At 48.8% G+C, this 25894-nt stretch overlaps 2 protein-coding genes across 30 annotated transcripts in view; both read right to left on the minus strand.

Moving 5' to 3' along the window:
- Window positions 1-163: 163 nt before the first annotated feature.
- The window catches only part of LOC106047319 (delta-1-pyrroline-5-carboxylate synthase), a 78100-nt gene continuing 52369 nt past the window's right edge, over window positions 164-25894 (minus strand). The window contains exons 21-22 of one of the 2 annotated variants that reach the window (XM_067000807.1): window positions 714-796; window positions 164-338 (exon numbers count right to left, since the gene is read on the minus strand). The gene's annotated coding sequence lies outside the window, so the exon portion shown is untranslated. Of the gene's footprint in view, window positions 352-713; window positions 797-25894 lie in introns of both variants that reach the window. The other variant, XM_067000806.1, reaches the window with a different exon arrangement.
- On the minus strand, window positions 1089-23987 carry LOC136791286 (delta-1-pyrroline-5-carboxylate synthase-like). Of its 28 annotated transcripts, none has more exons than XM_067000838.1 (12): window positions 23783-23986; window positions 23456-23609; window positions 19999-20143; window positions 16733-16806; window positions 16408-16507; window positions 12740-15697; window positions 9304-9454; window positions 6836-6952; window positions 5130-5210; window positions 4794-4832; window positions 4304-4533; window positions 3170-3377 (listed from the first exon to the last, which is right to left on the minus strand). In XM_067000838.1, exons 1-6 carry the CDS (start codon window positions 23932-23934, stop codon window positions 15453-15455), a joined length of 870 nt encoding a protein of 289 aa, XP_066856939.1. In that variant the 5' UTR covers window positions 23935-23986; the 3' UTR covers window positions 3170-3377; window positions 4304-4533; window positions 4794-4832; window positions 5130-5210; window positions 6836-6952; window positions 9304-9454; window positions 12740-15452. The 28 variants fall into 28 exon arrangements, with proteins under 28 accessions (XP_066856940.1, XP_066856930.1, XP_066856939.1 ...); XM_067000837.1 differs by having other exon boundaries at window positions 4304-4536; XM_067000834.1 differs by having other exon boundaries at window positions 4304-4536; window positions 4794-5009.

Genomic DNA, 25894 nt, shown 5'->3' on the forward strand with positions numbered 1-25894 from the left:
GCAGGGTGGCCCCCACACCCAGGTCGCTTGTCTGTGTCCATTGGCTCCCCCATGGACAATAAACACGGGGCCAACACCCCAGCCCCTGCCCCCTCCACACCCAGGAACCTGCACCTAGCAGCACGGCCACAGCCACTTACAGTGTCCACAAACACAGAGGGCAGCACAAGCCAGAAAGCAAACTTTATTAAACTCTTACGCAGGACTCCTGGGAGGGAGACTGCGGCAGAACTCCCTGCCCAGACATTCTCCCCTTCCCCTGGGGGGCTGCGGGGCTCAGGCATCCAGCAGGTCCATCCGTCCGTCTCAGCATCCATGCCCTGGGGAACAGCTGCCTCCTGCAGAAATGGGCTGTGAGGCACAGAAGGAGGAAGAAAAAGGAAAAGGGCACAAGTGGGATACAAGCAGCAAGAGAGGAACTGGGTGGACAGACAGACAGCAGGGCAGAGGGACAGAAGAACCACCGGGGGGGCAGGGAGCGGGACAGGGGTGATCAACGGGGTTGGACAGAGAGTCCAACAGAGGCACAATTGCGACAGCCAGGATGACCGAGAGTAATAGCAGTTTTACTGACATCAGACAGCATTAGTTTGGGATGAAATCAGAGTTTTGGTTTTTGGATCAGAGATGACTCTGTTGAACAGTCTCTGCCTTTCCAGTATTTGAAAGGAAAAGGCATGAGGATAAGCACACAAGTATGAAGCTATTATTACCAACAGAGATGCTGGAAGTAGGCTTCTCAATATCGCTTTTGGTACTTGTGGAGTAATTGCCTTAAGTAACTAGGCAAATTAAACTAATATTCACATTTTAAAGAAAATGTGCAGCATTGAAAAAGCTTTCAGGGTGGAGGGTAGCTGCGCTACCTACGTGTTCCCTAGGCCTCCAACTTTACATGCTATTGCACTAGGGGAACTTGGTGTGCTGACTCTAAGGAACAGTACAGAGCGTAGAGCAGAGTGGAGACACCACGGATAGGCTCTGTGATGAGACGGTGACCTGATGCTCTTATGCGCACCAAGACTGATAAGCTGCATGTTTACCATCCTTGTGAGAAAAATCTCAAATAATTTTCTTCAGACAGGATCTTCTGTGAAGCTATTTTATTCGTGATTGCAATGGCGGGCATCCTGTCAATCAGGAACGCATTTTAGTAAACAAATCATAACCTTTTATTCCCTATTACCCGACGCCTGATCACCTCCCCTGTTTCCTCATTGGCTAAGTACTACAGGTTCACAAGCTACTCGACGCTCCTCTATACCACGTATGTACAATTTTTGTGTTTTTTCAACCCTTTAATTTCTCCTTTCTTATGTTTTGAGAACTTTTGTGATCTTTGTTTTACTGTTCTCACACTGCTCATCTTGTTTTTCTCAAGCTTCTACCTTATTTTGGAACAGTGAGGCCTTCTACTGTCCACTTATCTACAGGTGACCCATTCGGTGATAAACTGGAGCTGATTGATACAGCGGTGCACTAAGGGTTAAGAAGAAGGTTACTCACAGGCATAGAGTGGTAACCAGGCTAGAATAAGAGAAAGTGGGAACCAGTAAGAAGTTGCTAGGCTCGGACGGGCCTATAGAGGGCTATGCATGATCAAAAGGAATGCACTAATCAGAAGTCTGTAACTACGCACGCTAGCTGCGTGCAGTGCATGTAGCTGGTTCAGAAAGCTATATAATATCTGGCATTGGAACAATAAAGGGTCTCCATTTCTCGACTATTTTGGAGTCTGTGTCCTCATTCCCTTCACTTATCTACTTAGCATTTCTCCTTATTATGACTACACGATTACCTTGGAATACAGAAAAGTAATTCTCTACTGCAAAAACACAACTTTGTTTCTCACACCCTGAGCCAACCACCTGTCATGGTTTTGACAGAACGTTGTACTCTAGTGAACTTTTGCTCATTATATCATCACTATAATACCAAAACACACCTCCATCCCAAAAGCTCCATGCCTCCAAGCTGCGACCGCCCCTCACTGAGCACACGCTCTGAATTTCTCAGACCCCTATAGCTTTAAACGAAAGCAAGAAAACTTTACAAATCATAACCAAGATATGCCTGACTAGAGTCACTCAAGCTCCACCTAAAAGGGACAGAAAATAATCACAGAGTCATAGAATATCCCGAATTGGAAGGGATCCACAAGGATCATCGAGCCCAACTCCCGGCATCACACAGGTCAACCCAAAAATTCAGACCATATGACTAAGTGCACAGTCCAAATGCTTCTTAAACTCCGGCAGACTTGGTGAAGCGACTACCGCCCTGGGGAGACTGTTCCAGTGCTCAACAACCCTCTCAGTGAAGAACCTCTTCCTGATGTCTAGCCTGAACCTCTCCTGCTGCAGGTTGACACCATTCCCACGGGTCCTATCACTGGTCTCTAAAGAGAACAGATTGGTGGATAATGTAAATTGGCTTAAGTGAAAGGGGATGTTAGGGAAGATACCATCACGAAGGATACCTTTCTGACTTCCGGGATCAGTCGACGGGCTGAGCCTCTCTTCCCCCCGCACTGGGATGTCGTGGGGTAAGATCTGAATGCTTGGTTGTACCAGGCGTCTCCGTAGAAACTCAGAAATCTCTAGAGCCTTTGTGCCTTTTAATGCGTTAATAGCCAGGACGAGTACCCGTGTATTTCATGCGTGCTCGCTTGCTTTTGCGGACAGTGAATTTATCGCCGGCAATTCCAAAGAACCTGTGTCCCTGTTGCTGTAATAAACTGCCCTTCGTTGCATTGTTCCTAGCTGTGACAGTTCTCATTGAACACAACTAGAGCGAGGGTGTCCTACGTTATTGGTGAATCCGTGACCCTGGTAGTTCAGTACCCCGAATCCGACCAGACCCGTAACAGTTAGTCAGCTACGCCCCTTAACACGACAGTATTTCATAGAGAAAAACATTAAGCCTAAGATTTCTCATCCCTAAGGCCTTAGGGGGGCAGGCCGAGAAGGAACCAGAGATGCTTAGTATGTCTCCTGAGAATCGCAGCTTACAGTTACTACACGTCTTCTGGTCTCATGGGATGAGGCAGAGGTATAATTAATTCCTTCTCCGTCTCTCTCTAAAGAGTTTTCCTCCTATCTGTGACAAAGGAGAAAAATGTTATGGTCGTGGAAGTCGTTATACAAAGCCACACTCAGTGAATTCACTATTACAGTTAAGATCGTTTTTAATCGAAAACACCTCAGCAGCAGTGTTACCACTGCAAACATAGCGCTGCACAAAAATTCAACTCAAGATAAAGGAAAGGGCGAGCTAAAAGGACAAATGACGTGACCGAAGGCATCTTCAACAACCATCTGGTAGATGGTTGTCCACAGCCCTTGGATTCCATGGTTGTCTTCCCTGCCAAGTGAATCCTGGAAGAACAAGAAAAGATACACAACATGTCCACAAAAACTTTTGGGGAGGCTACTGAAAAGAAAAACAAAAAAATAGAAACAGCATGCAGCTAGTACGTCAGTTTTGTTAACAGAGTAACATTAACATACTAGAAATTTCCACATTCTATGTAGCCCCAAGGTGGTGCTGGGTACATCCACTGATATTAATGGGGTAGCACGATGTAAGAGATAGTTAATAGACAAGGTACACCTGAGGTGCACAGATTGCATATTCCATGCGACAAAAAAGGCACAGCTTGGCACCCAGTTTGGATCAGCTTGCGTATGAGTCTGCTGATACGTGAGTATATACAGCAAGCAGACAAGTCTTTTACTCCACAGACTCAGTTTCATTTATGTATATACATACATATACATATGTGTATGTATCTCTCTCTCTCTCTCTCTACATATATATATATATAAACAAACAAACGTTGGGAACTTCATAACCACTTGAATAACAATCATTAGCTATGCCTACGCTGAAAGCCAGGACTATGCCTAAGTGATTAAGTAAACACAGAGTCTTATCTGTGAAATGCTGAAAATGCCCCATAACCACTGGGGGGCTTATGCACGGTGTACATAATTTTTACGCAAACATGCATCTTAATACACAAAGAGGAGGGGTGAGGCGGACAAAGGTTTTAGGGACGCGTCAAGACCAGAACAGCCACTGGGCAATCGCTCAGATGTGCAAAGCTCAGCTAAAACCTGCACAAATCCACCAAAAGAAGGAGGCTACCTACTTGTCTGCTTAAAATAACCTCTACAAAGAACGTATTACAAAATCAAAAACGAAACTATCATCCAGCAAAGCAAACGTCTGGAATACAATGGGCTAAAACTGACAGCTGAGGTTTGATTCTTTAGCAATTTCAAAGGTCTTCAGATCCTACCTGACTTCTCGTGCATGGTGGCGTTGCAGCACAGAAATGAGGGGAGCGGGAAGATCGCAACAGGCCAAACGCGGTGCTGAGCTCCTACAGGAGCTGGTGGGATAGCACTGACAAGAGTGAGACAGGCTGTCAGCCTTCTGCACGAGCTGAAGAAGAGGAGCGCCAGTGTCCGAAGAAGCTGTTTCTTCTCATACTTCATTTAATACACACCGTCTTTAAATCCAGGACGTCTTCTTAGGGAAGAGATAAAGAAGTAGAGTTAGCGGCTCCAAGGACACTTCAGGATCTTAGTTCTTTCTATAGTTAGCTGCTATCCACAAAACCAAACCAGTTAAAATAGAGAGTTACATTAAAAATTCTTGATAATAACAAAAGTATGGGATTTAAAAAAAAAGACATGCACGGAAAAGAGGTTAAATTATCTCATTCGTTTCTCAATTCCGCCACAAACTCTACGCTCAGCTCCTCTTAACTCACTCACCCCACTTACCCATCCAAACACAGGGCGGACGCAGCAGTTCTCATCATTCTTGGTAAAAAGACAACATTTTCATGTTTGCTGTCAAATATCATCTCTTTCCAGCACAATTTCCTGCAAGCTATGCTAACTCCTCCAGGCTTTTTAATATATGCTAGAAACTTCACTGTTTTATCTTAATGACCATCTCGGTGGAAGTCGCCGAGCTGCTATCTTTGATTCTGCTGTCTTCACAAATACAAATAAAACAGTACTTCAGCAACAATCTATGACAAACTAGGCAATACATGCATCTACCTCTTACATAAGAAAGGAAAGAATTTGTAGACAACATCCAGAAAGTATTACCTTGTTAGATATCAGAGTGGTGGGGCAGAATGACAATGCTACACAAGACTGTACTTACACTCCTGGGATTGCACAGGTTTGCTGGAATACAAAAAAAATAAAGTAAGGTCACTATGCGGAACAAGTTCACTCACTCCATTATTACTGTGAATGACAAGAATATTTCAGTAAGCGTTCTTTTAAACCCATGGAAATTTTCAGATTTATGTCAATTTGGCTTCATGAAAACTGAAACTTGCAGTGCAAAGATCATTTATAAGAGCTGTAGCAGGTGAGCTTTTTAGGCACGGATTTTGTCACCTTTTTGGGTAATGTTCGTCTCTCTCCCCCATTACCCCCCTTCCCTCCCCTCCCCCCCCCCCCCAAAAAAAAAAAAAAAAAGAAAAAAGATTAAAGACCACAAACTGGGACTTCTCGGAGGTATGACTCCATTTTTCACCTTATACACACAGTTTCTTCGCTATGCTAAACTTTCACAATGACTGTATAATAGAGTCTTACTAATATTGTTTCTGTCTGTGAGTTTGATACCACTTCCCCAAGTTGGATGAAACAAGCATTTTTCGTTGTGACAGACATCAAAACAAATAACGTCTCTCGTCAGCTATGGAGTCCTGCTGGCAGTATTACCAGCTCACACAGAATCCCATCTAGTTTTTGGGGTCCACCCCATCTATCCTCAGCAGTGGGAAGTTCTTCCAGAAGCAAACAGACTGTTATTCGTTCCTCAATGGAGCTGAGGCTCTGTAAGGCTTTGCTTTTTTCTTCCCTCACTCCCTCTTCTATTTCCAAGCTTTAACTTAAAAGCTAAGCTTGTGGGGCTGGGGGGAATCCCCAAATCAAATCCCAGCCCCAACATCCCATAGTCCCCTACTCTCAGGCCCAGCAATCTACAAATGCACACAATGCTACAGACTGTGGTGGGCAGGTCCTTCAGGGCAGGGATGTCGTCATCTTTTCAGGTGACGTTCAGCTCCCTGAAAGGGCTGAAATACCACATCCATACTCACTTCCCCTACTTGATTCGCACAGGTGTAGTCAGAGGAACAGGGCCACACCAGCACTCCCTGCTCACAAAGCTCACTGCCTACCTCCAGGTTTGCATCGTTTCCTTGTATTACTGTTAATTCTGACACATTTCTGCTATAAAAGCATATCTCAGTGGCATTAAACAACCAAACGCGTGGACTGTGCTGTCTGCAGTATTTTATCCCACACACTCCAATTATTTAATCAGCTGTTGAGCCCGTGCCTCGAGCAAGCATTTTGCTGGGTAACCATCTCCTAGTCTTGAGGGGACACGTGAGAATAATTTTTTCTTGGATAGTATTTACTTCAAATACTCCTGCCAGGCCAGTTTAAGGAATCCACAAATTCCACGGGAGAGAGGCTTGCCTAAATTGATTCTGTCTTTCTGATAATTTGCTCAATGGAGCATTTCTCCCTTCGGTATTTCTGGGGTAATGACAATGACTTGGATTTCAGAGAAGCAAGGTTTGAAAGGATAGGTAGTATCTTGAAATAGATCAGATTTCAGGAGTACAATCTCAATACATTCCAAAACCTAAATTCCACAATGCTGCTTCTGCAATCTGAGGGACAAACTCTTCTGCCACAGATGGGCAGGAATATCGGACCAGCGCAGAGGATCGCTTCAGGAGTCAGCAGAAGTGGTAACAAGAGCTGCATCACTCTGTGATAGATACCTGTGTCCGAACAAGCTTCCCTTCCGCTCACAGAGGAAAAGAGCTGGCGTCCTACAAAACGTCTCGCGTCTACCACTTTGGAGTGTTCTCAGTCAGCTTGTCTGTGCTTCAACTTCCCTTTGAAGGAAGTAGCAAAGTACATAAAAACCTCCTTCCGGTAGCTTGGTACTGACCTGCACGCCAGCACCAGGAGAAGGGCTGTGTCACACTTCAGCCCGGAGAAGAGAAGGCTCTGGGGAGACCTCATTACTACCTTTAAACACGTATAGCGGACTTACAAAAGAGACAGGCAAGGACTTTTTACCAGGGCCTGTAGCGACAAGGCAAGACAAGTTTTAAACTGAAGGAAGATAGATTTAGATTGAACAAAAGGAAGAAGTTCTTCTCAATGAGGGTAGTAAGACACTGAAACAGGCTGCCCAGAGAAGTTGTAGAGGCCTCATTACTGGAGGTACTCAAAGCTGGGCTGGATGGGGCTTTGAGCAACCTGACCTAGTGCAAGACGCCACTGATCGAGGCAGGGGGGATGGACTAGATGATCTTTAGGCGTCCCTTCCAACCCAAACCACTCTACAATTACGTGAAAGGAATTGCCTCCCAAGTCATTCTTGACTGACTACAATTAGCATTCTGGAAAGCCCTGCAAGCACTTGTTCATTATTTCTAGGATAATTCTTAAAGCTGAAGCAGGACAAAGTTTTGTCAACAAAAGCCTTTCGAGAGACTACTGAAAGGAAAACCAAGCCAAACCAAAAAAACAGAAACAGCAAGTGGCTATTACATCAGTTTTGTTAACAAAGTAACATTAACGTACTATGAATTTCCATGTTCTTTACCCTCCACCTTTAAAAAGTCACCCAATACTGTCAGTGTTCACCATTAGCATTCTTTAAAACTTTCACATGGACATCTGAGAAAAACATTTCAAGTCCCTGTCATCGAGGGAGAAGAGGAAAAAAATAGGGATGAGGGGGAAAGAAGCACAGCCATTCCTTTCCTCGGTAAGGTGAGCAAAAAGCTCAGGCGCTCAGCAAGAACATTCTTTGAAAGATAAAACAGAAGAAACTGCAGGTTATTTAACCTCAGCTTGTCCTGGTTTCAGCTAGTATAGAGTTAATTTTCCTCCTAGTAGCTGGTAGGGTGCTATGTTTTGGATTAGGATGAGAAGAGCGCTGATAACATCCTGATGTTTTAATTGTTGCAGAGCAGTGCTTACAGTAAGCCAAGGACTTTCCAGCTTCTCGTTCTGTCCTGCCAGCGGGCAGGCTGGGGGTGCAGCAGGAGCTGGGAGGGGATAGACCCAGGACAGCTGACCCAAACTGGCCAAAGGGGTATTCCATACCATCTGGCGTCATGCTAAACAATATATAGGGGTGGCTAGCAGGACTGGGGGGACCAGCTGCTTCGGGACAGGCTGGGCATCGGTCAGCGGGTGGTGAGCAATTGCATTGTGCATCACTTGTTTGTGCACATTATTAGTAGTAGTACTATTATCATCATCATTATTATTTTCCTGTTTTTATAAGCTGTCTTTATCTCAACCCACAGACTTCACTTTCCCGTTTCTCTCCCCCATCCCAGAGAGGGAGAGGGGAGGGCAAACCAACGGCTATGTGGTGCTTAGCTGCCAGCTACGTTAAACCACAACATGGCTATAGAGTCACATGTATTTGTGCCTGCTCATTTATTCATCTGCCAGTTTATTTTGCTACAGACCGTAGAAACTGCAAGGTTACCACCTTTTGTAACCGATGGGATCTTCGGTAGGAATAGCTGTCTAAAAGAGCCAACAAAATCCCCTTCATCAACAGCCATTTGAACTTCCATCGTCTAAAAATAGTCCTACAAACATTCCCCGGGATGCTCAACTTCAGCATCTTTCCATTCAACTTGAGGCAGAACAAGCCCTTACCCTGAACATCTTCATCTGGCTCTCCTCTGCTAGCAGAGTAGTACTCTGACACTGACCAGTACGTGCTGCAGCCTACTCGCTTATGTGTATTTACTGCAATCTGGTTCGATATGCTCACAGAGAAACCAATGAAAAATCCACCCTGTCTTTCAGAAAAAAAATAATAATAAAATAACTACGACACAGTAAGGAAAAAAAGCTGAACATATAGGATGTGGTCCTTTACCAACGGGCAGATCCAACATCAGCACAAGGAGTTTTTGGTCATGTGAGCAATCACCTACACCAGCCATCAGGACAAGCCAAACGCAAGCACATGAGACTCCATTTAAAAAACGTATAAAGTTCCTTTATAGCTTATGGAAGTAACAACCTACATCTTAGATGCAGTTAGACTGCATCGGTTTAGGGACTGCCTCCTTCCAAAAAAAAAAAAAAATCCTCCAATCTGTTCATCTATTCACAGTTCTGCAAATTCAATTAGGCCTTTGAGCCTGAGGTGCAGGAAAGTTACTAGAGCACACCTGGATTTCACCCGGAGGTCGCTGCGACTTACCCAGACAGCTGGGACAGACGGGCTGCTCTTTCTCCTGGGAAACCTGCGACTGCAGCACGCCAGCTGCAGCTTTCCTCCCTTCAGCTGCTGCGCCACCTTCGCTCGGCGACAAACCCCGCGGGGGTCCCAGCGGCGGGGAGCTGCTTCTGCCCTGCTGAGCCGCAGGGAAAGGAGAGAGCCGGCCGTCAGCACGCGGGGGGAGGAAAACCTCCGAGGCGCAGCCCGACGATCGAGCGCAGCGAGGACCCGCGCCCGGCCGCCGCAGCCCCCACCCCTCCCGGCCCGACGCTCCGGGGAAGCGCCCCCGAAGGCTCTCGCTCGCCTCACCGCCGGCAGCCGCGCTCGCAGCCAGCGGCAACCTGCGCCTCCCGGCGCGCACGGCCCGGCCCCGGCCCCGGCTCGGGGAAAGACCGGCCGCGCACCACAGAACTACAGCTCCCAGCATGCCGCGGGACGGAGCAGTCCATCCGACCCAGAGGGGAGTCGGCCAAGCGCACGCAACCGCCCCCCCCCGCGCCGCTTCGCCCCCCTCTCCCCCAGCCCTCCGAAGCCCCGCGCAGTGCAGACCCCGCCGCACGCCCGGTCCGCTCCGGTCCGCTCCGGCACGGCGCCGCCCCCGCCCCGCACAAGGGCCGTTTCCGCAGAAGCCGCCGACCGCGTGGCGCCCCAACCGCCCGCCGCCTCGCCCCCTCCCGGCCTGGCCCGGCCCGGGGCGCGGCACCGACCACCAACCTCATTGCGACACCGCGCCTCGGCGGCCCGGCCCGGCCCGGACCCGACAGCTTCCGCCCATAGTGCCGGCAAGCCCTGCACGGCACCTCCGCCCTGCGTTCCTCCGAGCCAATCACGGAGCGTTTCCGCCCTGAGTTAAGGCTAGCCGTGACGCCACTTCCGCCCTCACGGTCCAGCCAATCACGACGCCGCTTCCCTGTGGGAAGGCGACCCTGAGGCTGCCCCTGTGCTGCCTTTTTTTTTATTTTTTTTTTTTTTAAAGAAGGCGCGGGTGTTCTTGGTCCTCCCTCGTCAAGTATATCTGCGAGAAACATCTCAAATAATTTTCTTGACACACGATCTTCTCTGAGGCTATTTTATTCGCGGTTGCAGTGGCGGGCGTCCTGCCGATCAGGAGCGCATTGCAGTAAGCACAGCATCAACTTTTATTCCCTATTCCCCGACACCTGATCCCCTCCCCTGTTTCCTCATTGGCCGAGTACTGCAGGTTCACAAGCTACTCGACGCTCCTCTATACCATGTATGTACAATTTTACTTCTTTTTCAACCCTTTAATTTCTCCCTTCTTATTTCCTCTTTTTTTTTTCCCCTTTCTTATGTTTCAGGAACCTGTGATCTTTGTTTTACCGTGCCCACGCTGCTCAGCCTGTTTTTCCTCAAGCTTCTGCCTTATTTCGGAACACTGAGGCCGCCTACTGTCCGCTTACCCACGTAGCGTTTCTCCTCATTATGACTGCACAACTACCTCGGAATACAGAAAATTAGTTCTCTACTGCAAAAACACAACTTAATTTCTCACAGTTCCCTCCTCTTCTTTCCTTACTCCTACTGTTGTTTTTGCACCTCTCCACGTACCGCGCTCTTGAGTTTCTCCAACGTTAAGGCGCAATAGTCTTCTTCGGATGTCACGGGGGATGGTAGGCGTACAACGCCATTATTTTTACAATACCAACAAATAGTTGTTTGAGCCAATTCTGTTCAGGTAACCACGAAGTTAGTTTCTCCCAAATGTTTCTAAATGCCCAGGAACTGTCATCTTGAGGTTCTCTATGTAGGATCTTTCCCCCCCACGCCCCCCCAGTATACTTTTTTTTCCCCCCAAATATCAGTCAAATTCGTCCCATTTGATCTACATCTGTACAGCAACTAGCATTAATTACAGTGCACGCTCCTCCTTATGAGGTTATTAATGAAACGAGTATTATTCGATTCTACAGTCCTATTTTTGCAAACTTATCAAACTTATTTTCTAGTTCTTCAGTTATAGCGGAGATATTTACAATCGCTTTTTCTAATTCACCCACCCCTCACCGAGGTAAAAACCACCTTGCAAAGCTGTGAAATACTAGAGAATTTTACTAGAGAATTGTCTGGAGTCCGCTTAATCCTGCGTGTGGTCTCAAGGGGGCTTTGGCTTTGTGGGTCTTCAATAATAGTTACGTTTGGAATTATTGCCTCCAGGGTGCAAGCTCCCTTCCATCCCAGGGGCAACACCTTCCTGGCTTTATTGCCACGTAGCCAGTACCACCTCTCGCCATTTGGGACAGGCCATCCAGTTGCAGGATTCTCACGTTGCATCTGGCGTGTGCTATGTATATTAGTGCTCCTGTGGCTACCATATTTGGTGCAGCGTGGATTATTCCCTGCGTGGATAGTGCCACACCCAGGGTCAGTACTATCGCCCCCTGAGTTTCTATCAATGTTGTTTAAAAGGCACCTTCGATAACGCGGTATATTGTAGCCAGGATTACGTGCAGGGAGTGTGAGAAACACTCCGTAGCCAGTAGCTTAGGCTCAGGCGAGGATCTCAGTGAAGTAGTAATTTATTCGCGATCGCAATGGCACGCGTCCCACAAGCAGGAGCGCGCCTACTAGTCACACAGTACGGTTTATGTACTTTCTTTCTCGACGACCGGGACCCTCCCCTGTTTCCCCATTGACTGGGTATTCCGGGTTCGCAACCTATCCGACGCTTCACAGACACTACGTGGCCTTCAGTTGCCGGCCTGTTCAATTTCAAATTTCTTTTGACTTTTTTACTGTTTGAAGCGGTAATGTTTCTTCACTGATCTGACTTGACACCGTGATTTTCACCTAGCTGCTCTGAGGAGTCCGGTTGTCTGCATTTTACAAGGTTGTCCGTTAAGCTTTCTTATCACTGCGAGCCTATCTCAACACCGCATTCCTTCCCTCTAAACAACGTAACTCTGCAAAAACAACATTTTTATTCCCACAATTCCCCCCTTTTCTTCTTTATGAATTGTTGATTTTTGCAAAACTTTTCTCTGCGGTGTAATTTGGTAGATCTCTTCCTCTTCTTCACCTCCTTTGCTTTCCATCCCCTCTAATATCATCACCTTACGTGAGTAAGGTGGTGGCTCCACGGTCATTTGTTTCAATAGTGCAGTTTCAGTGAGCCACTGTACTAGTCCTTTTACACAGGGGATAATGCAACAACCAAGGGCCGTCAAAACTCCTGCTACTACGATCAACGATACAGATTCGGACGCTACGATCCCTTCCCGCGAATGAAGGGTCGGTTCCTAATTACAATGCTAATTCGGTGGCAACGGCGGGAAGCCCTCGCAACGCTCCACTTACTGCGCCACCCTCCGGGGCACTACTGCTGGGCATTACAGTGCGGCAACAGTTATTCGCTTTCCCACACACACACCCCCTCCCGCGCCCACCACCCCAAACTCACGGCCGCTGCTCCACCGCTCGCCCCCGCCCTCCCGGGGCTCAACCCGCCGCCCTCGCCCACTCTCGGGCGCTCCGGTCGCAGCCGCGACCCCTGGGCGCCCCGCCGCCGCGTCGCCGGGGCCTCCCGCGCGCCCGATTCGCTCGGCCCCGCGCGGAATTTGCATGCCCCGCCCCCGGCACCGCCTCTCCCTCCCCGCGGCTCGCCGCCCGCGTGCCCCGCCCACCGAGCCCCTGCGCCCGACCTCCGCTCCGCGCTGATTGGCGCAGCTCGGCCTCCTCTTTGCGTTCGCCCCGCCCCTTCGCCCGCCCTCCCTCCCCTCCCCTCCGGCGTGATTTGCATGCCCCGCCCATCTCCCCGGAGCCACGCCCTGCCGCCTCATTGGCCGGGGCCCCGGGCCGCCCGCCCCGGCGGCACCGAGCAGCGCCGCGGGACCTGCGCGCGGCCGGCTGGGCCGGGCCGCTCTCGTCGGCAAGGAAGGCCCGGGCGGCCGGCCGGGCGCGGCAGAAGGGGGAAGGCTGCCGCCGGCGGGGGTCCTCCGACCCTCCGTTCAGCGCCTGCGGACGCCTCCGGAGCGAGGCACGGGGCCGCGGGGCTCGGCCCGGCACGGCGACCGGGGGAGCGGAGCCGCCGCACGAGGAGGGGCTGCGAGCGCTCAGCGCGCTCGAGCCGGAGGGGAGACGCTTTGTCTGCTCCGGGAGCCGGGAGGAGACGCGACCGGGACGGCGACCCGAGCTGGCCGCGAAGGAGTGTCCGGAACTGGGAAGGACGGCCGGGGGGCGGCTGCTGCTCAGGAACCGGCCGGGCAACCGGACACGCGTGCGGCGAGCAATTGCAGTGTGCGGCGGTAGCTTTGCGTGCGCGTACACGTTGTTGTCGTTACTTTCTCTTAATTTGCTGTTCTATTAAACTGTCTTTATCTCAACCCGCACGCTTTACCCACCCCACCCCACCCCCGCATCTCCCGCCTTTCCCGGAGCGGGGGGCACTGAGGCAGCGAGGAAACGGCTGCGCGGCGCTGAGCTGTGCGGCAGGTTGAAGCTCGGCAGCCGGAGAGGCTCCCGCTGCCCCGGCATCGCGGCCAGACCCCGTCGCCTTCCCCTCCCCCGACAGCTGAAGCTGTTATGTGTTATGTAGCCCCGCTACATAACCTGCTCCCGTAAAGCTGGCAAGCGCCGTGTGCTCGGCGTGCACGCTACTCCGTGCCCGGGGCGGCACCGACCACCAACTTCCTTGCGGCACCGCGCCTCGGCGCCCCGACCCGGCCGCTGCCGCCCATAGTGCCGGCAAGCCCTGCACGGCACCTCCGCCCTGGGTTCCTCCAAGCCAATCACGGAGCGTTTCCGCCCTGAGTTAAGGCTAGCCGTGAAGCCACTTCCGCCCTGGGTTCCCAGCCAATCATGGAATGCTCCTGCCCTCACTGACGGCTCGCTCGGACACCACACCCGCCCTCACGGTCCAGCCAATCACGGAGCCGTTTTGGCCCTCGGTGAGGGCACGCCCTGACGTCACTTCCGCCCCCGGTTCCCTCCCACGTAACGGGTCTCAAGGCAGTTTGTTCCCTTTCAACAATAACAGAGCGCGGCTGTGCTTCAGAACGATTGCATTTCTTGAAATCTATAGGAAGCAGTCCGTGAAATATGATCTCGGAACCTCGCCTTTTAAGCATCAGAGGCAAACGTGCTATCTGTATATGCTCCTTAGAAGCTAAACTGTCAGTCTGCAATTGTTTTACCTTTACTGCAACTCAGGACCGCACTCGGAGCGCTGACTCAATGCCGTGTGTGCTGTCTCCAGCTAGCTGTCAGGCACACGCTGCTCCATGGAGAAGTCAATTTTCCTCTGTAATTGCTTACCCAAACCAGTATGAGACGCAATAGGAAACTACGGAGGAAGCAACCCCTCCTCTGCACTCAAAGAGTCCGTCCTGCCATCAGCTACAGCATGGGACGGAAACCATATTATTCAGATGCGGAGGTATCAAAGATGATCCTCTGAAGTCGCATCGGAGAACCTGAGGCTGGGGGCTGGCAGGAAGAAAAGTAACTAACAAGACACGCCATCCTAAGTCCGTAAAAAAAAAAAATAGAAAAAAAGGAAAAAATAGAAAAAGGTCAGGGGGTGGGGGTGGGAAGCCAGTAAGAATCAGCCTGATAAAAGGTTTACAAATGAGATGAAGAAGAAGAGGAGAAGGGGAGAGATTGTCTATGCAAGGCAAGAGACCCAGGAGGCAAAGGCTGAAGTCTAGGAAGGCAGACTAGGATTTGACGAGGAAACATACTGGCTTTCTATGAAGAACAGAGCTAGCAGCAAGGAAGTAATAATGGCAGACGAGGGAGACTAGTGCCTTTTCCTTTCACGTGAACATACTCCCTTCACTAGAGCATACTCCCCTTCAGTATGAAACAAGGACCAACACTCACAAAATTCAGTTATAAAATAGGAAGCTGCCCTTTGGCAGTCTCTTTCTAAGTGCCCATACCCATCACTTGCTCCTCAAACACTTGCTCATATGTTAGAGAAATGCTCAATCAGTCTTGCTAAAAATACTAGCAGTGAGAGCCTAGACTCATCGCTCCACAAGCGAGTGAAAGCTATCATTCTGCCTCGGTGCAAACATGCAGTATCAGTATGGGACAGACCACTCACAGCCCAGATCTTCTACTTTCTGTGCTATTTTTTTTTAGCATATATTCTTAACAGTTGCGATTTGTTATTAGCAATCTATATCAAACATTTGATGTTTAATGGTAGCCTGCAACTCAGCTGCGTTCGGCATGGACAGGGAAGTGCTCATTGGTAGGAACCTCATAAATTGCAAGTTCAGCAGGGAACCTACGTTATAAGACACGTGCAGAAACCGCAGCACCTGAACGTAAGCTAACTCCTTCTCTACGCTGGGTATCAAAAACCAACCCTGCATAACTCTCGACATTGCAGAAGCAAGTCCCAAGAATGTGCCTGTAGGAAAAAAAAATTGGTATGGCAACAGAATTCATTTCAGAAGAGTCTTTTGAGGCAAGACTTCTTACAGCCTTCCAGTAACTCACCAACAGAAATACACTTTTGTTATCAAAGATCTCTCTGCATTACAGTTTGTGACGTGCCAGTTTCACACATTTTCTAACCCAAGACCAGCTTCTCGATGCACCACTCGAACACAAAAGAACGGATTTAGTCTATGCTGCCTGAACTGTACTTTCCTCAGTCAGAAGGTAACATGGTTCGTTCTGGAAAGCATCATTTTTAAGTAACAACCTTCCCCGCAGGGGCCAAACATTACGTTAACCAGCCCAGGAGATACTCATGCTATTTCATACATGATGATAACAGGGAAGATACTTGCTATATTCAATTTCTAAAGCGAGCCTCCTTTGGCAAAAGAAAACGCTATTTATTTATTTATTTTGATTTTTTTTTTTTTTTTAAACAATGCTGTGGGTTGCTGTTTTCAAAGGCCTCTCTGTCTTCTCTGATGAAGACATCTCTCATGTAATTATGGAAGCTGCAGCTGTTTCCACTGACAAGCTCTCTAAGTCCTGGGCTCACTAACCTGTGACAGCCATAATATCCAATTGCAGGTGACAGAATATTCTAGTTCTGCTCATTTCCTTTGAGGCCCAGAAAAGCTCATGACAACAGGAGTACCATGGAAGGACCCATAATATTACCTTTATTTTCAGCTTCTTCTAAGTCCTTTTTGTTTGCCAAGAGAATTTCTTCTCTCAGATCAGGTAATAAGTCAGCAAGACGACAATCAATCTCTGCTCTCTGAAAGAGAAAAGTTTCTGAACTGCATCCTTATATGAAGTCCATGGTGTTTGACATCTGGCTCACTTCAGCTCATTTCTGCTGACACATCTTCTCACTGTCTTGACTCCCTGAATGCTTGGAGCCAGCTGATTTTTTCCAGGACCCATTTGTGTTATAAACCTGTATTTTAAGACTTGCCACGTGTTCCCAACCTTAAAGAGCGAGCACATACTGTTCTCTCACCTGCTCAGGCTGCAGAGCTGCCAGGGTCCTGCCACCAGCTCGAGACCTTTCACCCTGCTGCTCTGCTGGAGGGCCTGCCAAAACAAACAAACAAACAAACAAAACACAACCACAAGACATGCAGACAAAGGTTACAGCCCATGTGGGAGGAAACGAACGCTAACCTTTCATCTTCCAACTCCTTACTCAAAGCAGGAAAACAGGTACGGTCCTAATAGACATATCAAAGAAATTCACTGTATGCCAGAACAGGAAAATCTGTATCAGATACCAAAATGCTGCCACGGTCCCCGAGCACAGCCCTTTTCAAGGCATCACGGAGATTCAGCAAGATCATCCAGGTCACAGGGGACAAACAAGCTTGTATCAAAGCTGCACACGGCTCGTATCAAAAAGACTTGACAAAGAGCAAAAGAATACAAGGACGGCTAAATCTCAGGGCGTAGGAGAAAACTGAAAACAGGGAGGCATCCTTTGAAAAAGTTTAATTAGACAACTAACGAAAAGAGAAAAGATTGCAAAACAACACGGGAATGTACAAACAGCACTGGGAGCCAAAAGCGGCCTGAGTAACAGCTTGCAGAATAGCTGCTCTCTCCACGCCTCTCCCTGCGCACACTGAAGGGTTCCTACGGAAGAAAGGTTTTCTTCGTGGCATGGATATCAAAGAACCTGTCTCAAACTGAAATGATACAGAACAAGTTTTGAAACAGAAGCAGAAAGTAACAACTCAAAAGGCTCACGCAGCATTTCACTAAGGAGTTCTCAAGTAGCTCACGGAGAAGCTACGTTTTCATTTTTAACTCTCTTGAAATTGTCTGTAGGACAGATGACTTGAATGTGACTAATAGGCCCGGACTTCTATTTCAGAAGCGTCCTACAGAAATTGCCAGAGCGGGAATTCCCACGTTAAGGAAAATAACAGGAGGTAAGAAAAGAAGTAGCGGACACTTGATTAAGAAGACTTAATTAAGGAGTGTTAAAACAGCTTTTTAAAGCGAGGTCATACTTTATAAAGTAGAGTGTATTTTCGTGTTCTTTGAAAAAAAGTGACACACGCGAGGAGATAAGAGTTCATTTTAAAAAGTTACCTGAATATTTAAAGTGTGTTTTGGAAGACAGAAGACAAAGAAAGAATGGGAGTAACCACGTTCCATGGTAGAGGAAGGGTCGCAGTAAGATTTCACCTTTACTTTTGCCGTTCACCATATTTGTAATTGTCTGAGACATGGGGTTACAAGATGAAAAGCTTTATAGCTGATACAAATTTATTGCAGTAGGACAAAGTGAAAAGCGCCGATATCGCACTTTTTCCCAGAAAGGAACTTCTCGGAAAAGGAGCTAAGTTTCCTGGTGGACACCAACTTGAACACGAAACCGCAATGTGCCTTTGCTGCAAAAGCAGCTGAGGGTATCCTGGGTGGCATTAGGCAAAGTATTGCCAGCAGGTCAAGAAAGGCGATCCTCCCCCTCTGCTCAGGAACGGTGAGGCCGCACCTGGAGTGCTGGGCCTGGGCCTCCCAGTACAAGAGAGACCTGGACACACTGCAAAGAGTCCAACGGAGGGCCACGAGGATGGTAAGGGACTGAAGCACCTTTCCTATGAGGACAGGCTGGGAGAGCTGGGACTGTTAGGCCTGGAGAAGAGGAGACTTGGAGGGGATCTTGGGACATTGATGGCTGTAAATACACGAAGGGAGGGTGGAAAGAAGACAAAGGCAGACTTTTCTAACTGGTACCAAAGGAACAAAAAAAGAGGCAACAGACACAGGCCGAAACATAGGATGTTCCCCTCCTGTGGTTTCCTGAGCATCAGTAAATACTTTTTCGCTGTGAGGGTGACTGAGCACTAGCATAGGCTGCCCAGGGAGGTCGTGGAGTCACAGTCTTTGTGAGGTTTCAAAACCTGTTTGGACGTGGTCCTGGAAAACCAGATCTGGGTGGCTCTGCTTGAGCAGGGGTGTTGGACCAGGTGACCTATGGAGGTCCTTCCAACCTCAACCAACCTGTGATTCCTTTGCAGCCGCTATGCAACCAAATAGCAAGTACAATTCAAAGCAGATAAACGTGAAGAAATGCAGAGGCAAAAGGGGAAATCAGGCCTCGGTACTGCACATAATCCTATGAAAACATCACCTCAATGCTCATCAGCGTCGAAGAGCAACTTACACGTTTAAGCTTTTGGAAAAGGCCAAGGAAAGGCAAGAAGAAACATCACCAGTCCAATCAAAACTCAAAGTTAGCCTTGCTATCTCATAAACTGAAGGTTCATTTGCATCTTGGATGCTACACAGAATTTTATTTTTGCCTATCTTAAAAAGGTCACAGTAGAATAAAAACAGTTTCAGCCAAGAGAAACAGGGATCGCCAAACTTTTGGAACAGTTTCTGTAGAAAAGGACTAAGAAAAAACCTTTTTCATGTGACAAAGAGACGATGAGGGAAAAGACGATGTCTCATATCATAGAAGTTGAACAGAGATCGATCACCCATGTTCTCTTTCCATACAGAAGGCAGGGGCATCAAAAGCTAGCAGGAAGCAAACTTCAACGCTCCTCCTGCCCACACACACGCACAAAATAAAGGAAGCAGTTCTCCACATAGTGCTAGCTCCAGAGTTTACGCACAATACCTAGTTAAGGCTCGTGACTGTTGTGACCCACGGATGCTAAGTGTTTACATGGGTTCAAAGGATATGGCCGATTTTTACAAGAAACACATTAAGCGTTTTTATACTCAAAGGCATTGGCTTGTCTTAAAGTGCAAGTCACAAGTATCGCTCTATACTCGTTCCATTCTGCTAAGATCACCGATCTTTGGTCTGACTTTCTGCGGCCCTTGTTACATTGTCACAGCAACACAGAGGCAGGAAAACATTCCTACATACGGTAACAAAAGACTGAGTCATTAAAAGAACTTACGACAAAAACCCAAACTACACACTATCTTAGTTCAGCCGTACATTCTATATGCACGCTTTCACCCTGAAATCTTCAATAATAGATGATAACCTCTAAGACTAAAAGCAATACAAATTCTACCTAGTTCTTTGAATGCAAGTCTGATGCAGCAAGTCATCAGCTGGAAGGAACCCGAGCAGAGGATTCAAGATGTTCTATTCCAACATTAAAAATTACCTTTCAAAAGCCGTTTGTCAAGCAGAGCGTAGTTTCCCATCTGTTGAACAGGCAGGCCTAGCCAAATTTTGACCCTAAACTTTCAGGAAATCTCTACAGCTCCCAATGTACATGTTACTTCCGTACTCACCTGCAGGTTTTACCTCTGAAAAAAAAGTTCCAACTTTCTTCCCTTCCACAATATCTGTGATGACATGACCCGAGATCTTTGGGTGGGTTCCATTTGCAATCACTACAGAGGTGCCTCCTTGGAGGGCCCACAGAGCTGCTTTCACCTGCAATGAAGGATAGAGCCAGTTCCCGAAAATGCACTTGTTATTTGAATCCCCATGCTCAACAAGAATTCTTGCTCCACTTTGATCACTTACGTTGGAAAAGACCCTTCAGACCATTGAGTCCAACCATCGACCTAATTCTACCACTAAACCATATCCCTAAGTGCTACATCCACATGTCTCTTAAATATTTTTAAGGATGGGGACTCTACCACTTCCTCGGGCAGCCTGTTCTAACGTCTAACCACCCCTTCCATGAAGAAATGCTTCCTGATAGCCAACCTAAACCTCCCTCGGCACAACTTGAGGCCATTCCCTCACACCCTATCACTTGTCACTTGACAAAAGAGACTGACACCTTGCTACAACCTCCTTTCAGTAGCTGTAGAGATCAATGTGGCCTCCCCACTGCCGCCTTCTCTCCAGACTTAAATCCCAGCTCCCTTAGCTGTTCCTCACGTCGTTTTCTAGTTCCTTCGCCAGCTTTGCTGCTCTTCTCTGAGTGTATTCCCAGAAACTCAGTACCTTTACTGTAGTGAGATGTACTGGGTCTGGCTGGGATGGAGTTAACTTTCCCTGCAGCAGCCCATACAGTGCTGTGCTCTGCGCTTGTAGCTAGAACAGCACCGGTATCGCACCAGCGTCGTGTCTGCTGCTGAGCAATACCGGCACAGCATCAGGACTCCCTCTAACACCTCCCAGAGCTAGCAAGCTGGGGGCGGGCAAAAGGCGAGGAAGGAACATCACCAGGGCAGCTGACCTAAACCAACCAAAGGGATATTCCATACCCTATGATGTCACACTCAGCAATAAAAGGTGGAAAAAAGAAAAAGAAGGGAGGGGTGGGCTCCAAGAGAGACCTGGACACACTGCAAAGAGTCCAACGGAGGGCCACGAGGATGGTAAGGGACTGAAGCACCTTTCCTATGAGGACAGGCTGGGAGAGCTGGGACCATTCGGCCTGGAGAAGAGGAGGCTTGGAGGGGATCTCATCGATGTCTGTAAATACACGAAGGGAGGGTGGAAAGAAGACAAAGCCAGACTTTTCTAACTGGTACCCAAGGAACAAAAAAGGAGGCAACAGACACAGGCCGAAACATAGGATGTTCCCCTCCTGTGGTTTCCTGAGCATCAGTAAATACTTTTTCGCTGTGTGTTTTTCACTACGTTCTGAGTTGAGCGATACTTCTGTTTACCTAACATGTAAACCCCAAACTCTACCGCCAAACTTCCCAGAAGTTCTATGCGAACAAACATGTCACAGATTAAAGCGCACAAGTGAAGAGTACCTGAACTCTTCCTTTACAGCTTGGGAAGGAAAGGACACTTCTTTCCATAAAGAAGATACCACATCAAATGAATAAGCTGTGAGGAAATGGGAGCGGTGTTTTCGTTTGTTTTTTTATTTTTATTTTTTACAGATTGTTTGAACTATCATTTTTGTTATTTTTTTTTTCCTGAGGCAGTCATTTCAACTAGAATCAACCATGAAATCCATCTGAAACAGATGGAAGAAACTGTGGTTATGAAAAGCCAACCTCCTTCCTTCTCGGGGCCTACAATATGGACCAAAGTCCAGAAGTCACCGAAGGAAACACGTCTGGAGATGATAAAAAGTGTATATGATTTTGTTGATGTCCTGGTGTGAAACTGTACCTACTACCTTCCTCTTTCCAGAAAAGTACCTTCAACATCAACAGGTGACAGACTTCACGGCAGCACAGCTCACAAGACTAGACCGGTATCAACCACACGTCTGGGAGACAGAAAAGCTAGCAAGCTCCAGGTATCTGGAAAGCAATATCCAGGACATGTAAAGTACCCATAAATCACTGAAAGACAGAATCCACTGCCAGAAGAAGCAAACGATTGTAGAATAGCGTTCGGCTTATATGCAGGGAAAGACTATGTATTTAGAATCAGGAGTGTTACTCATGACTATATACAATTCCAAGGAGCTAGCAGAAGTACCGTAGCGTCCACACAGGGCGTGCCTTCCAATCCTTTTACCGGCTTTGTTGCCCTCCTCTGTACGCTTTCAGGGATCTTAATGTTCTTTTTATATTGTAGAGCCCAGAATCGCACACAATATTGAAGGAGAGGCTTCGCCAACGCTAAATACAGTGGGAGAATCACCTCTGTTGACCAGCTGGCTATGCTGTGTTTAACATATCCCAAAATGCTAGACGATAACCCGTGCTTCTGAATCCTTTAGCTATCTTCCCAGGGCCCTGAAATTTATTTTGATTGAACACAGACTTCTTGCTGCAACTTTGTTGGTACCCACGTGAAAGAGCAGGAGTAGGGAATAATCTGGTTTGAACTAAGCTCGTAAGCTCGCTAGCAATGTCCCTGATCCAAGACCCAGGCAGGTAGAAAAGCTCTCAATAAAGATGGTCTGGTCTGCAGATGGGAGCCTCTGTTCCCTTCAGAAGGCAGTCACCTGTGACTATAACCTGGCACTATTTCTTCACAACGCTGGCCTTGATCTCTCGATCACTCTACAATTCCACGAAAGGAATTGCCTCCCAAGTCGTTCTTGACTGACCACAACTAGCGTTCCGGAAAGCCCTGCAAGCACTTGTTCATTATTTCTAGGATAATTCTTAAAGCTGAAGCGGGACAAAGTTTTGTCCACAAAGGCCTTCGGGGAGACTTCTGAAAGGAAAACCTGGCCAAACCAAAAAACTAGGAACAGCAAGCAGCGTGTACGTCGGTTTTGCTAACAGAGTAACACTAACGTACTAGAAATTTCCACGTTCTTTGCCCTCTACCTTGAAAGTGTCACCCAATTCTGTCAGTGTTCACCATCAGCTTTTTTTTTTTTTTTTAAAAATTTTCACATGGACATCTGAGAAAAACATTTCGAGTCCCCATCATCGAGGGAGAAGAGGAGAGGAAAAAAAAGGAAAAAAAGAGGGGGGTGGGGAAGAAGCACAGCCATTCCTTTCCTCAGTAATGTTAGCAAAAAGCTCAGGCGCTCGGCAACAACGGAATCGTAGAATATCCTGAGTTGGAAGGGACCACTGAGGATCATCGTTAAGGATCACCGAGTCAAACAACGCGCTTTGAAAGACAAAACACAGAAGAACCTGCACGTTATTTAATCTCAGCTGTAGAGTCACGTGTATTTGTACCCGCTCATTTCTTCACCTGCCAGTTTATTGTGCTACAGACGTTACAGAACACACAAACTCCAAGGTTACTACTACCTTTTGTAACCGATGCGACCTTTGGTAGGACTAGCCGTCTAAGAGAGCCACCAAAATCCCCTTCACGCCTGGATTTCACCCAAAGGTCGCTACGACTTACCCGGACAGCTGGGACAGACGGGCTGCTCTTTCTCCTGGGAAACCTGCGACTGCAGCACACCAGCTGCAGCTTTCCTCCCTTCAGCTGCTGCGCCACCTTCGCTCGGCGACAAACCCCGCAGGGGTCCCAGCGGCGGGGAGCTGCTTCTGCCCTGCTGAGCCGCAGGAAAAGGAGAGAGCCGGCCGTCAGCACGCGGGGGGAGGAAAACCTCCGAGGCGCAGCCCGACGATCGAGCGCAGCGAGGACCCGCGCCCGGCCGCCGCAGCCCCCACCCCTCCCGGCCCGACGCTCCGGGGAAGCGCCCCCGAAGGCTCTCGCTCGCCTCACCGCCGGCAGCCGCGCTCGCAGCCAGCGGCAACCTGCGCCTCCCGGCGCGCACGGCCCGGCCCCGGCCGCGGCCCCGGCCCCGGCTCGCGGAAAGACCGGCCGCGCACCACAGAACTACAGCTCCCAGCATGCCGCGGGACGGAGCAGTCCATCCGACCCAGAGGGGAGTCGGCCAAGCGCACGCAACCGCCCCCCCCCCGCGCACTCTCTGCCCGCCCCCCCCCCCGGCGCCGCTTCGCCCCCCTCTCCCCCAGCCCTCCGAAGCCCCGCGCAGTGCAGACCCCGCCGCTACGCCCGGTCCGCTCCGGTCCGCTCCGGCGCGGCGCTGCCCCCGCCCCGCACAAGGGCCGTTTCCGCAGAAGCCGCCGACCGCGTGGCGCCCCAACCGCCCGCCGCCCCGCCCCCTCCCGGCCCGGCCCGGCCCGGCCCGGCCCGGCGCGGCACCGACCACCAACCTCGTTGCGACACCGCGCCGCGGCGGCCCGGCCCGGCCCGACAGCTTCCGCCCATAGTGCCGGCAAGCCCTGCACGGCACCTCCGCCCTGGGTTCCTCCGAGCCAATCACGGAGCGTTTCCGCCCTGAGTTAAGGCTAGCCGTGACGCCACTTCCGCCCTCACGGTCCAGCCAATCACGACGCCGCTTCCCTGTGGGAAGGCGACCCTGAGGCTGCCCCTGTGCTGCCTTTTTTTTTATTATTTATTTTTTTTTTTTTAAAGAAGGCGCGGGTGTTCTTGGTCCTCCCTCGTCAAGTATATCTGCGAGAAACATCTCAAATAATTTTCTTGACACACGATCTTCTCTGAGGCTATTTTATTCGCGGTTGCAGTGGCGGGCGTCCTGCCGATCAGGAGCGCCTTGCAGTAAGCACAGCATCAACTTTTATTCCCTATTCCCCGACACCTGATCCCCTCCCCTGTTTCCTCATTGGCCGAGTACTGCAGGTTCACAAGCTATTCGACGCTCCTCTATACCATGTATGTACAATTTTACTTCTTTTTCAACCCTTTAATTTCTCCCTTCTTATTTCCTCTTTTTTTTTTCCCCTTTCTTATGTTTCAGGAACCTGTGATCTTTGTTTTACCGTGCCCACGCTGCTCAGCCTGTTTTTCCTCAAGCTTCTGCCTTATTTCGGAACAGTGAGGCTGCCTACTGTCCGCTTACCCACGCAGCGTTTCTCCTCATTATGACTGCACAACTACCTCGGAATACAGAAAATTAGTTCTCTACTGCAAAAACACAACTTAATTTCTCACAGTTCCCTCCTCTTCTTTCCTTACTCCTACTGTTGTTTTTGCACCTCTTCACGTACCGCGCTCTTGAGTTTCTCCAACGTTAAGGCGCAATAGTCTTCTTCGGATGTCACGGGGGATGGTAGGCGTACAACGCCATTATTTTTACAATACCAACAAATAGTTGTTTGAGCCAATTCTGTTCAGGTAACCACGAAGTTAGTTTCTCCCAAATGTTTCTAAATGCCCAGGAACTGTCATCTTGAGGTTCTCTATGTAGGATCTTTCCCCCCCACGCCCCCCCAGTATACTTTTTTTTCCCCCCAAATATCAGTCAAATTCGTCCCATTTGATCTACATCTGTACAGCAACTAGCATTAATTACAGTGCACGCTCCTCCTTATGAGGTTATTAATGAATCGAATACTATTTGATTCTACAGTCCTATTTTTGCAAACTTATCAAACTTATTTTCTAGTTCTTCAGTTATAGCAGAGATATTTACAATAGCTTTTTCTAATTCACCCACCCCTCACCAAGGTAAAAAACACCTTGCAAAGCTGTGAAATACTAGAGAATTTTACTAGAGAATTGTCTGGAGTCCGCTTAATCCTGCGTGTGGTCTCAAGGGGGCTTTGGCTTTGTGGGTCTTCAATAATAGTTACGTTTGGAATTATTGCCTCCAGGGTGCAAGCTCCCTTCCATCCCAGGGGCAACACCTTCCTGGCTTTATTGCCACGTAGCCAGTACCACCTCTCGCCATTTGGGACAGGCCATCCAGTTGCAGGATTCTCACGTTGCATCTGGCGTGTGCTATGTATATTAGTGCTCCTGTGGCTACCATATTTGGTGCAGCGTGGATTATTCCCTGCGTGGATAGTG

The sequence above is a fragment of the Anser cygnoides genome, chromosome 7 (assembly GCF_040182565.1).
Source record: "Anser cygnoides isolate HZ-2024a breed goose chromosome 7, Taihu_goose_T2T_genome, whole genome shotgun sequence".
NCBI lineage: Eukaryota > Metazoa > Chordata > Aves > Anseriformes > Anatidae > Anser > Anser cygnoides.

Excerpts from the sequence above, each read along its gene's own strand:
- LOC136791286 (XM_067000839.1), bottom strand. The coding sequence starts at position 23,934 with ATGGACTGCTCCGTCCCGCGGCATGCTGGGAGCTGTAGTTCTGTGGTG. Across the intron at positions 23,610-23,782 it reads TGCGAGCGCGGCTGCCGGCG|CAGGGCAGAAGCAGCTCCCC; the intron begins GTGAGGCGAGCG and ends CCTGCGGCTCAG. Across the intron at positions 16,508-16,732 it reads CAGCTCTGCAGCCTGAGCAG|AGAGCAGAGATTGATTGTCG; the intron begins GTGAGAGAACAG and ends TTTCTCTTTCAG.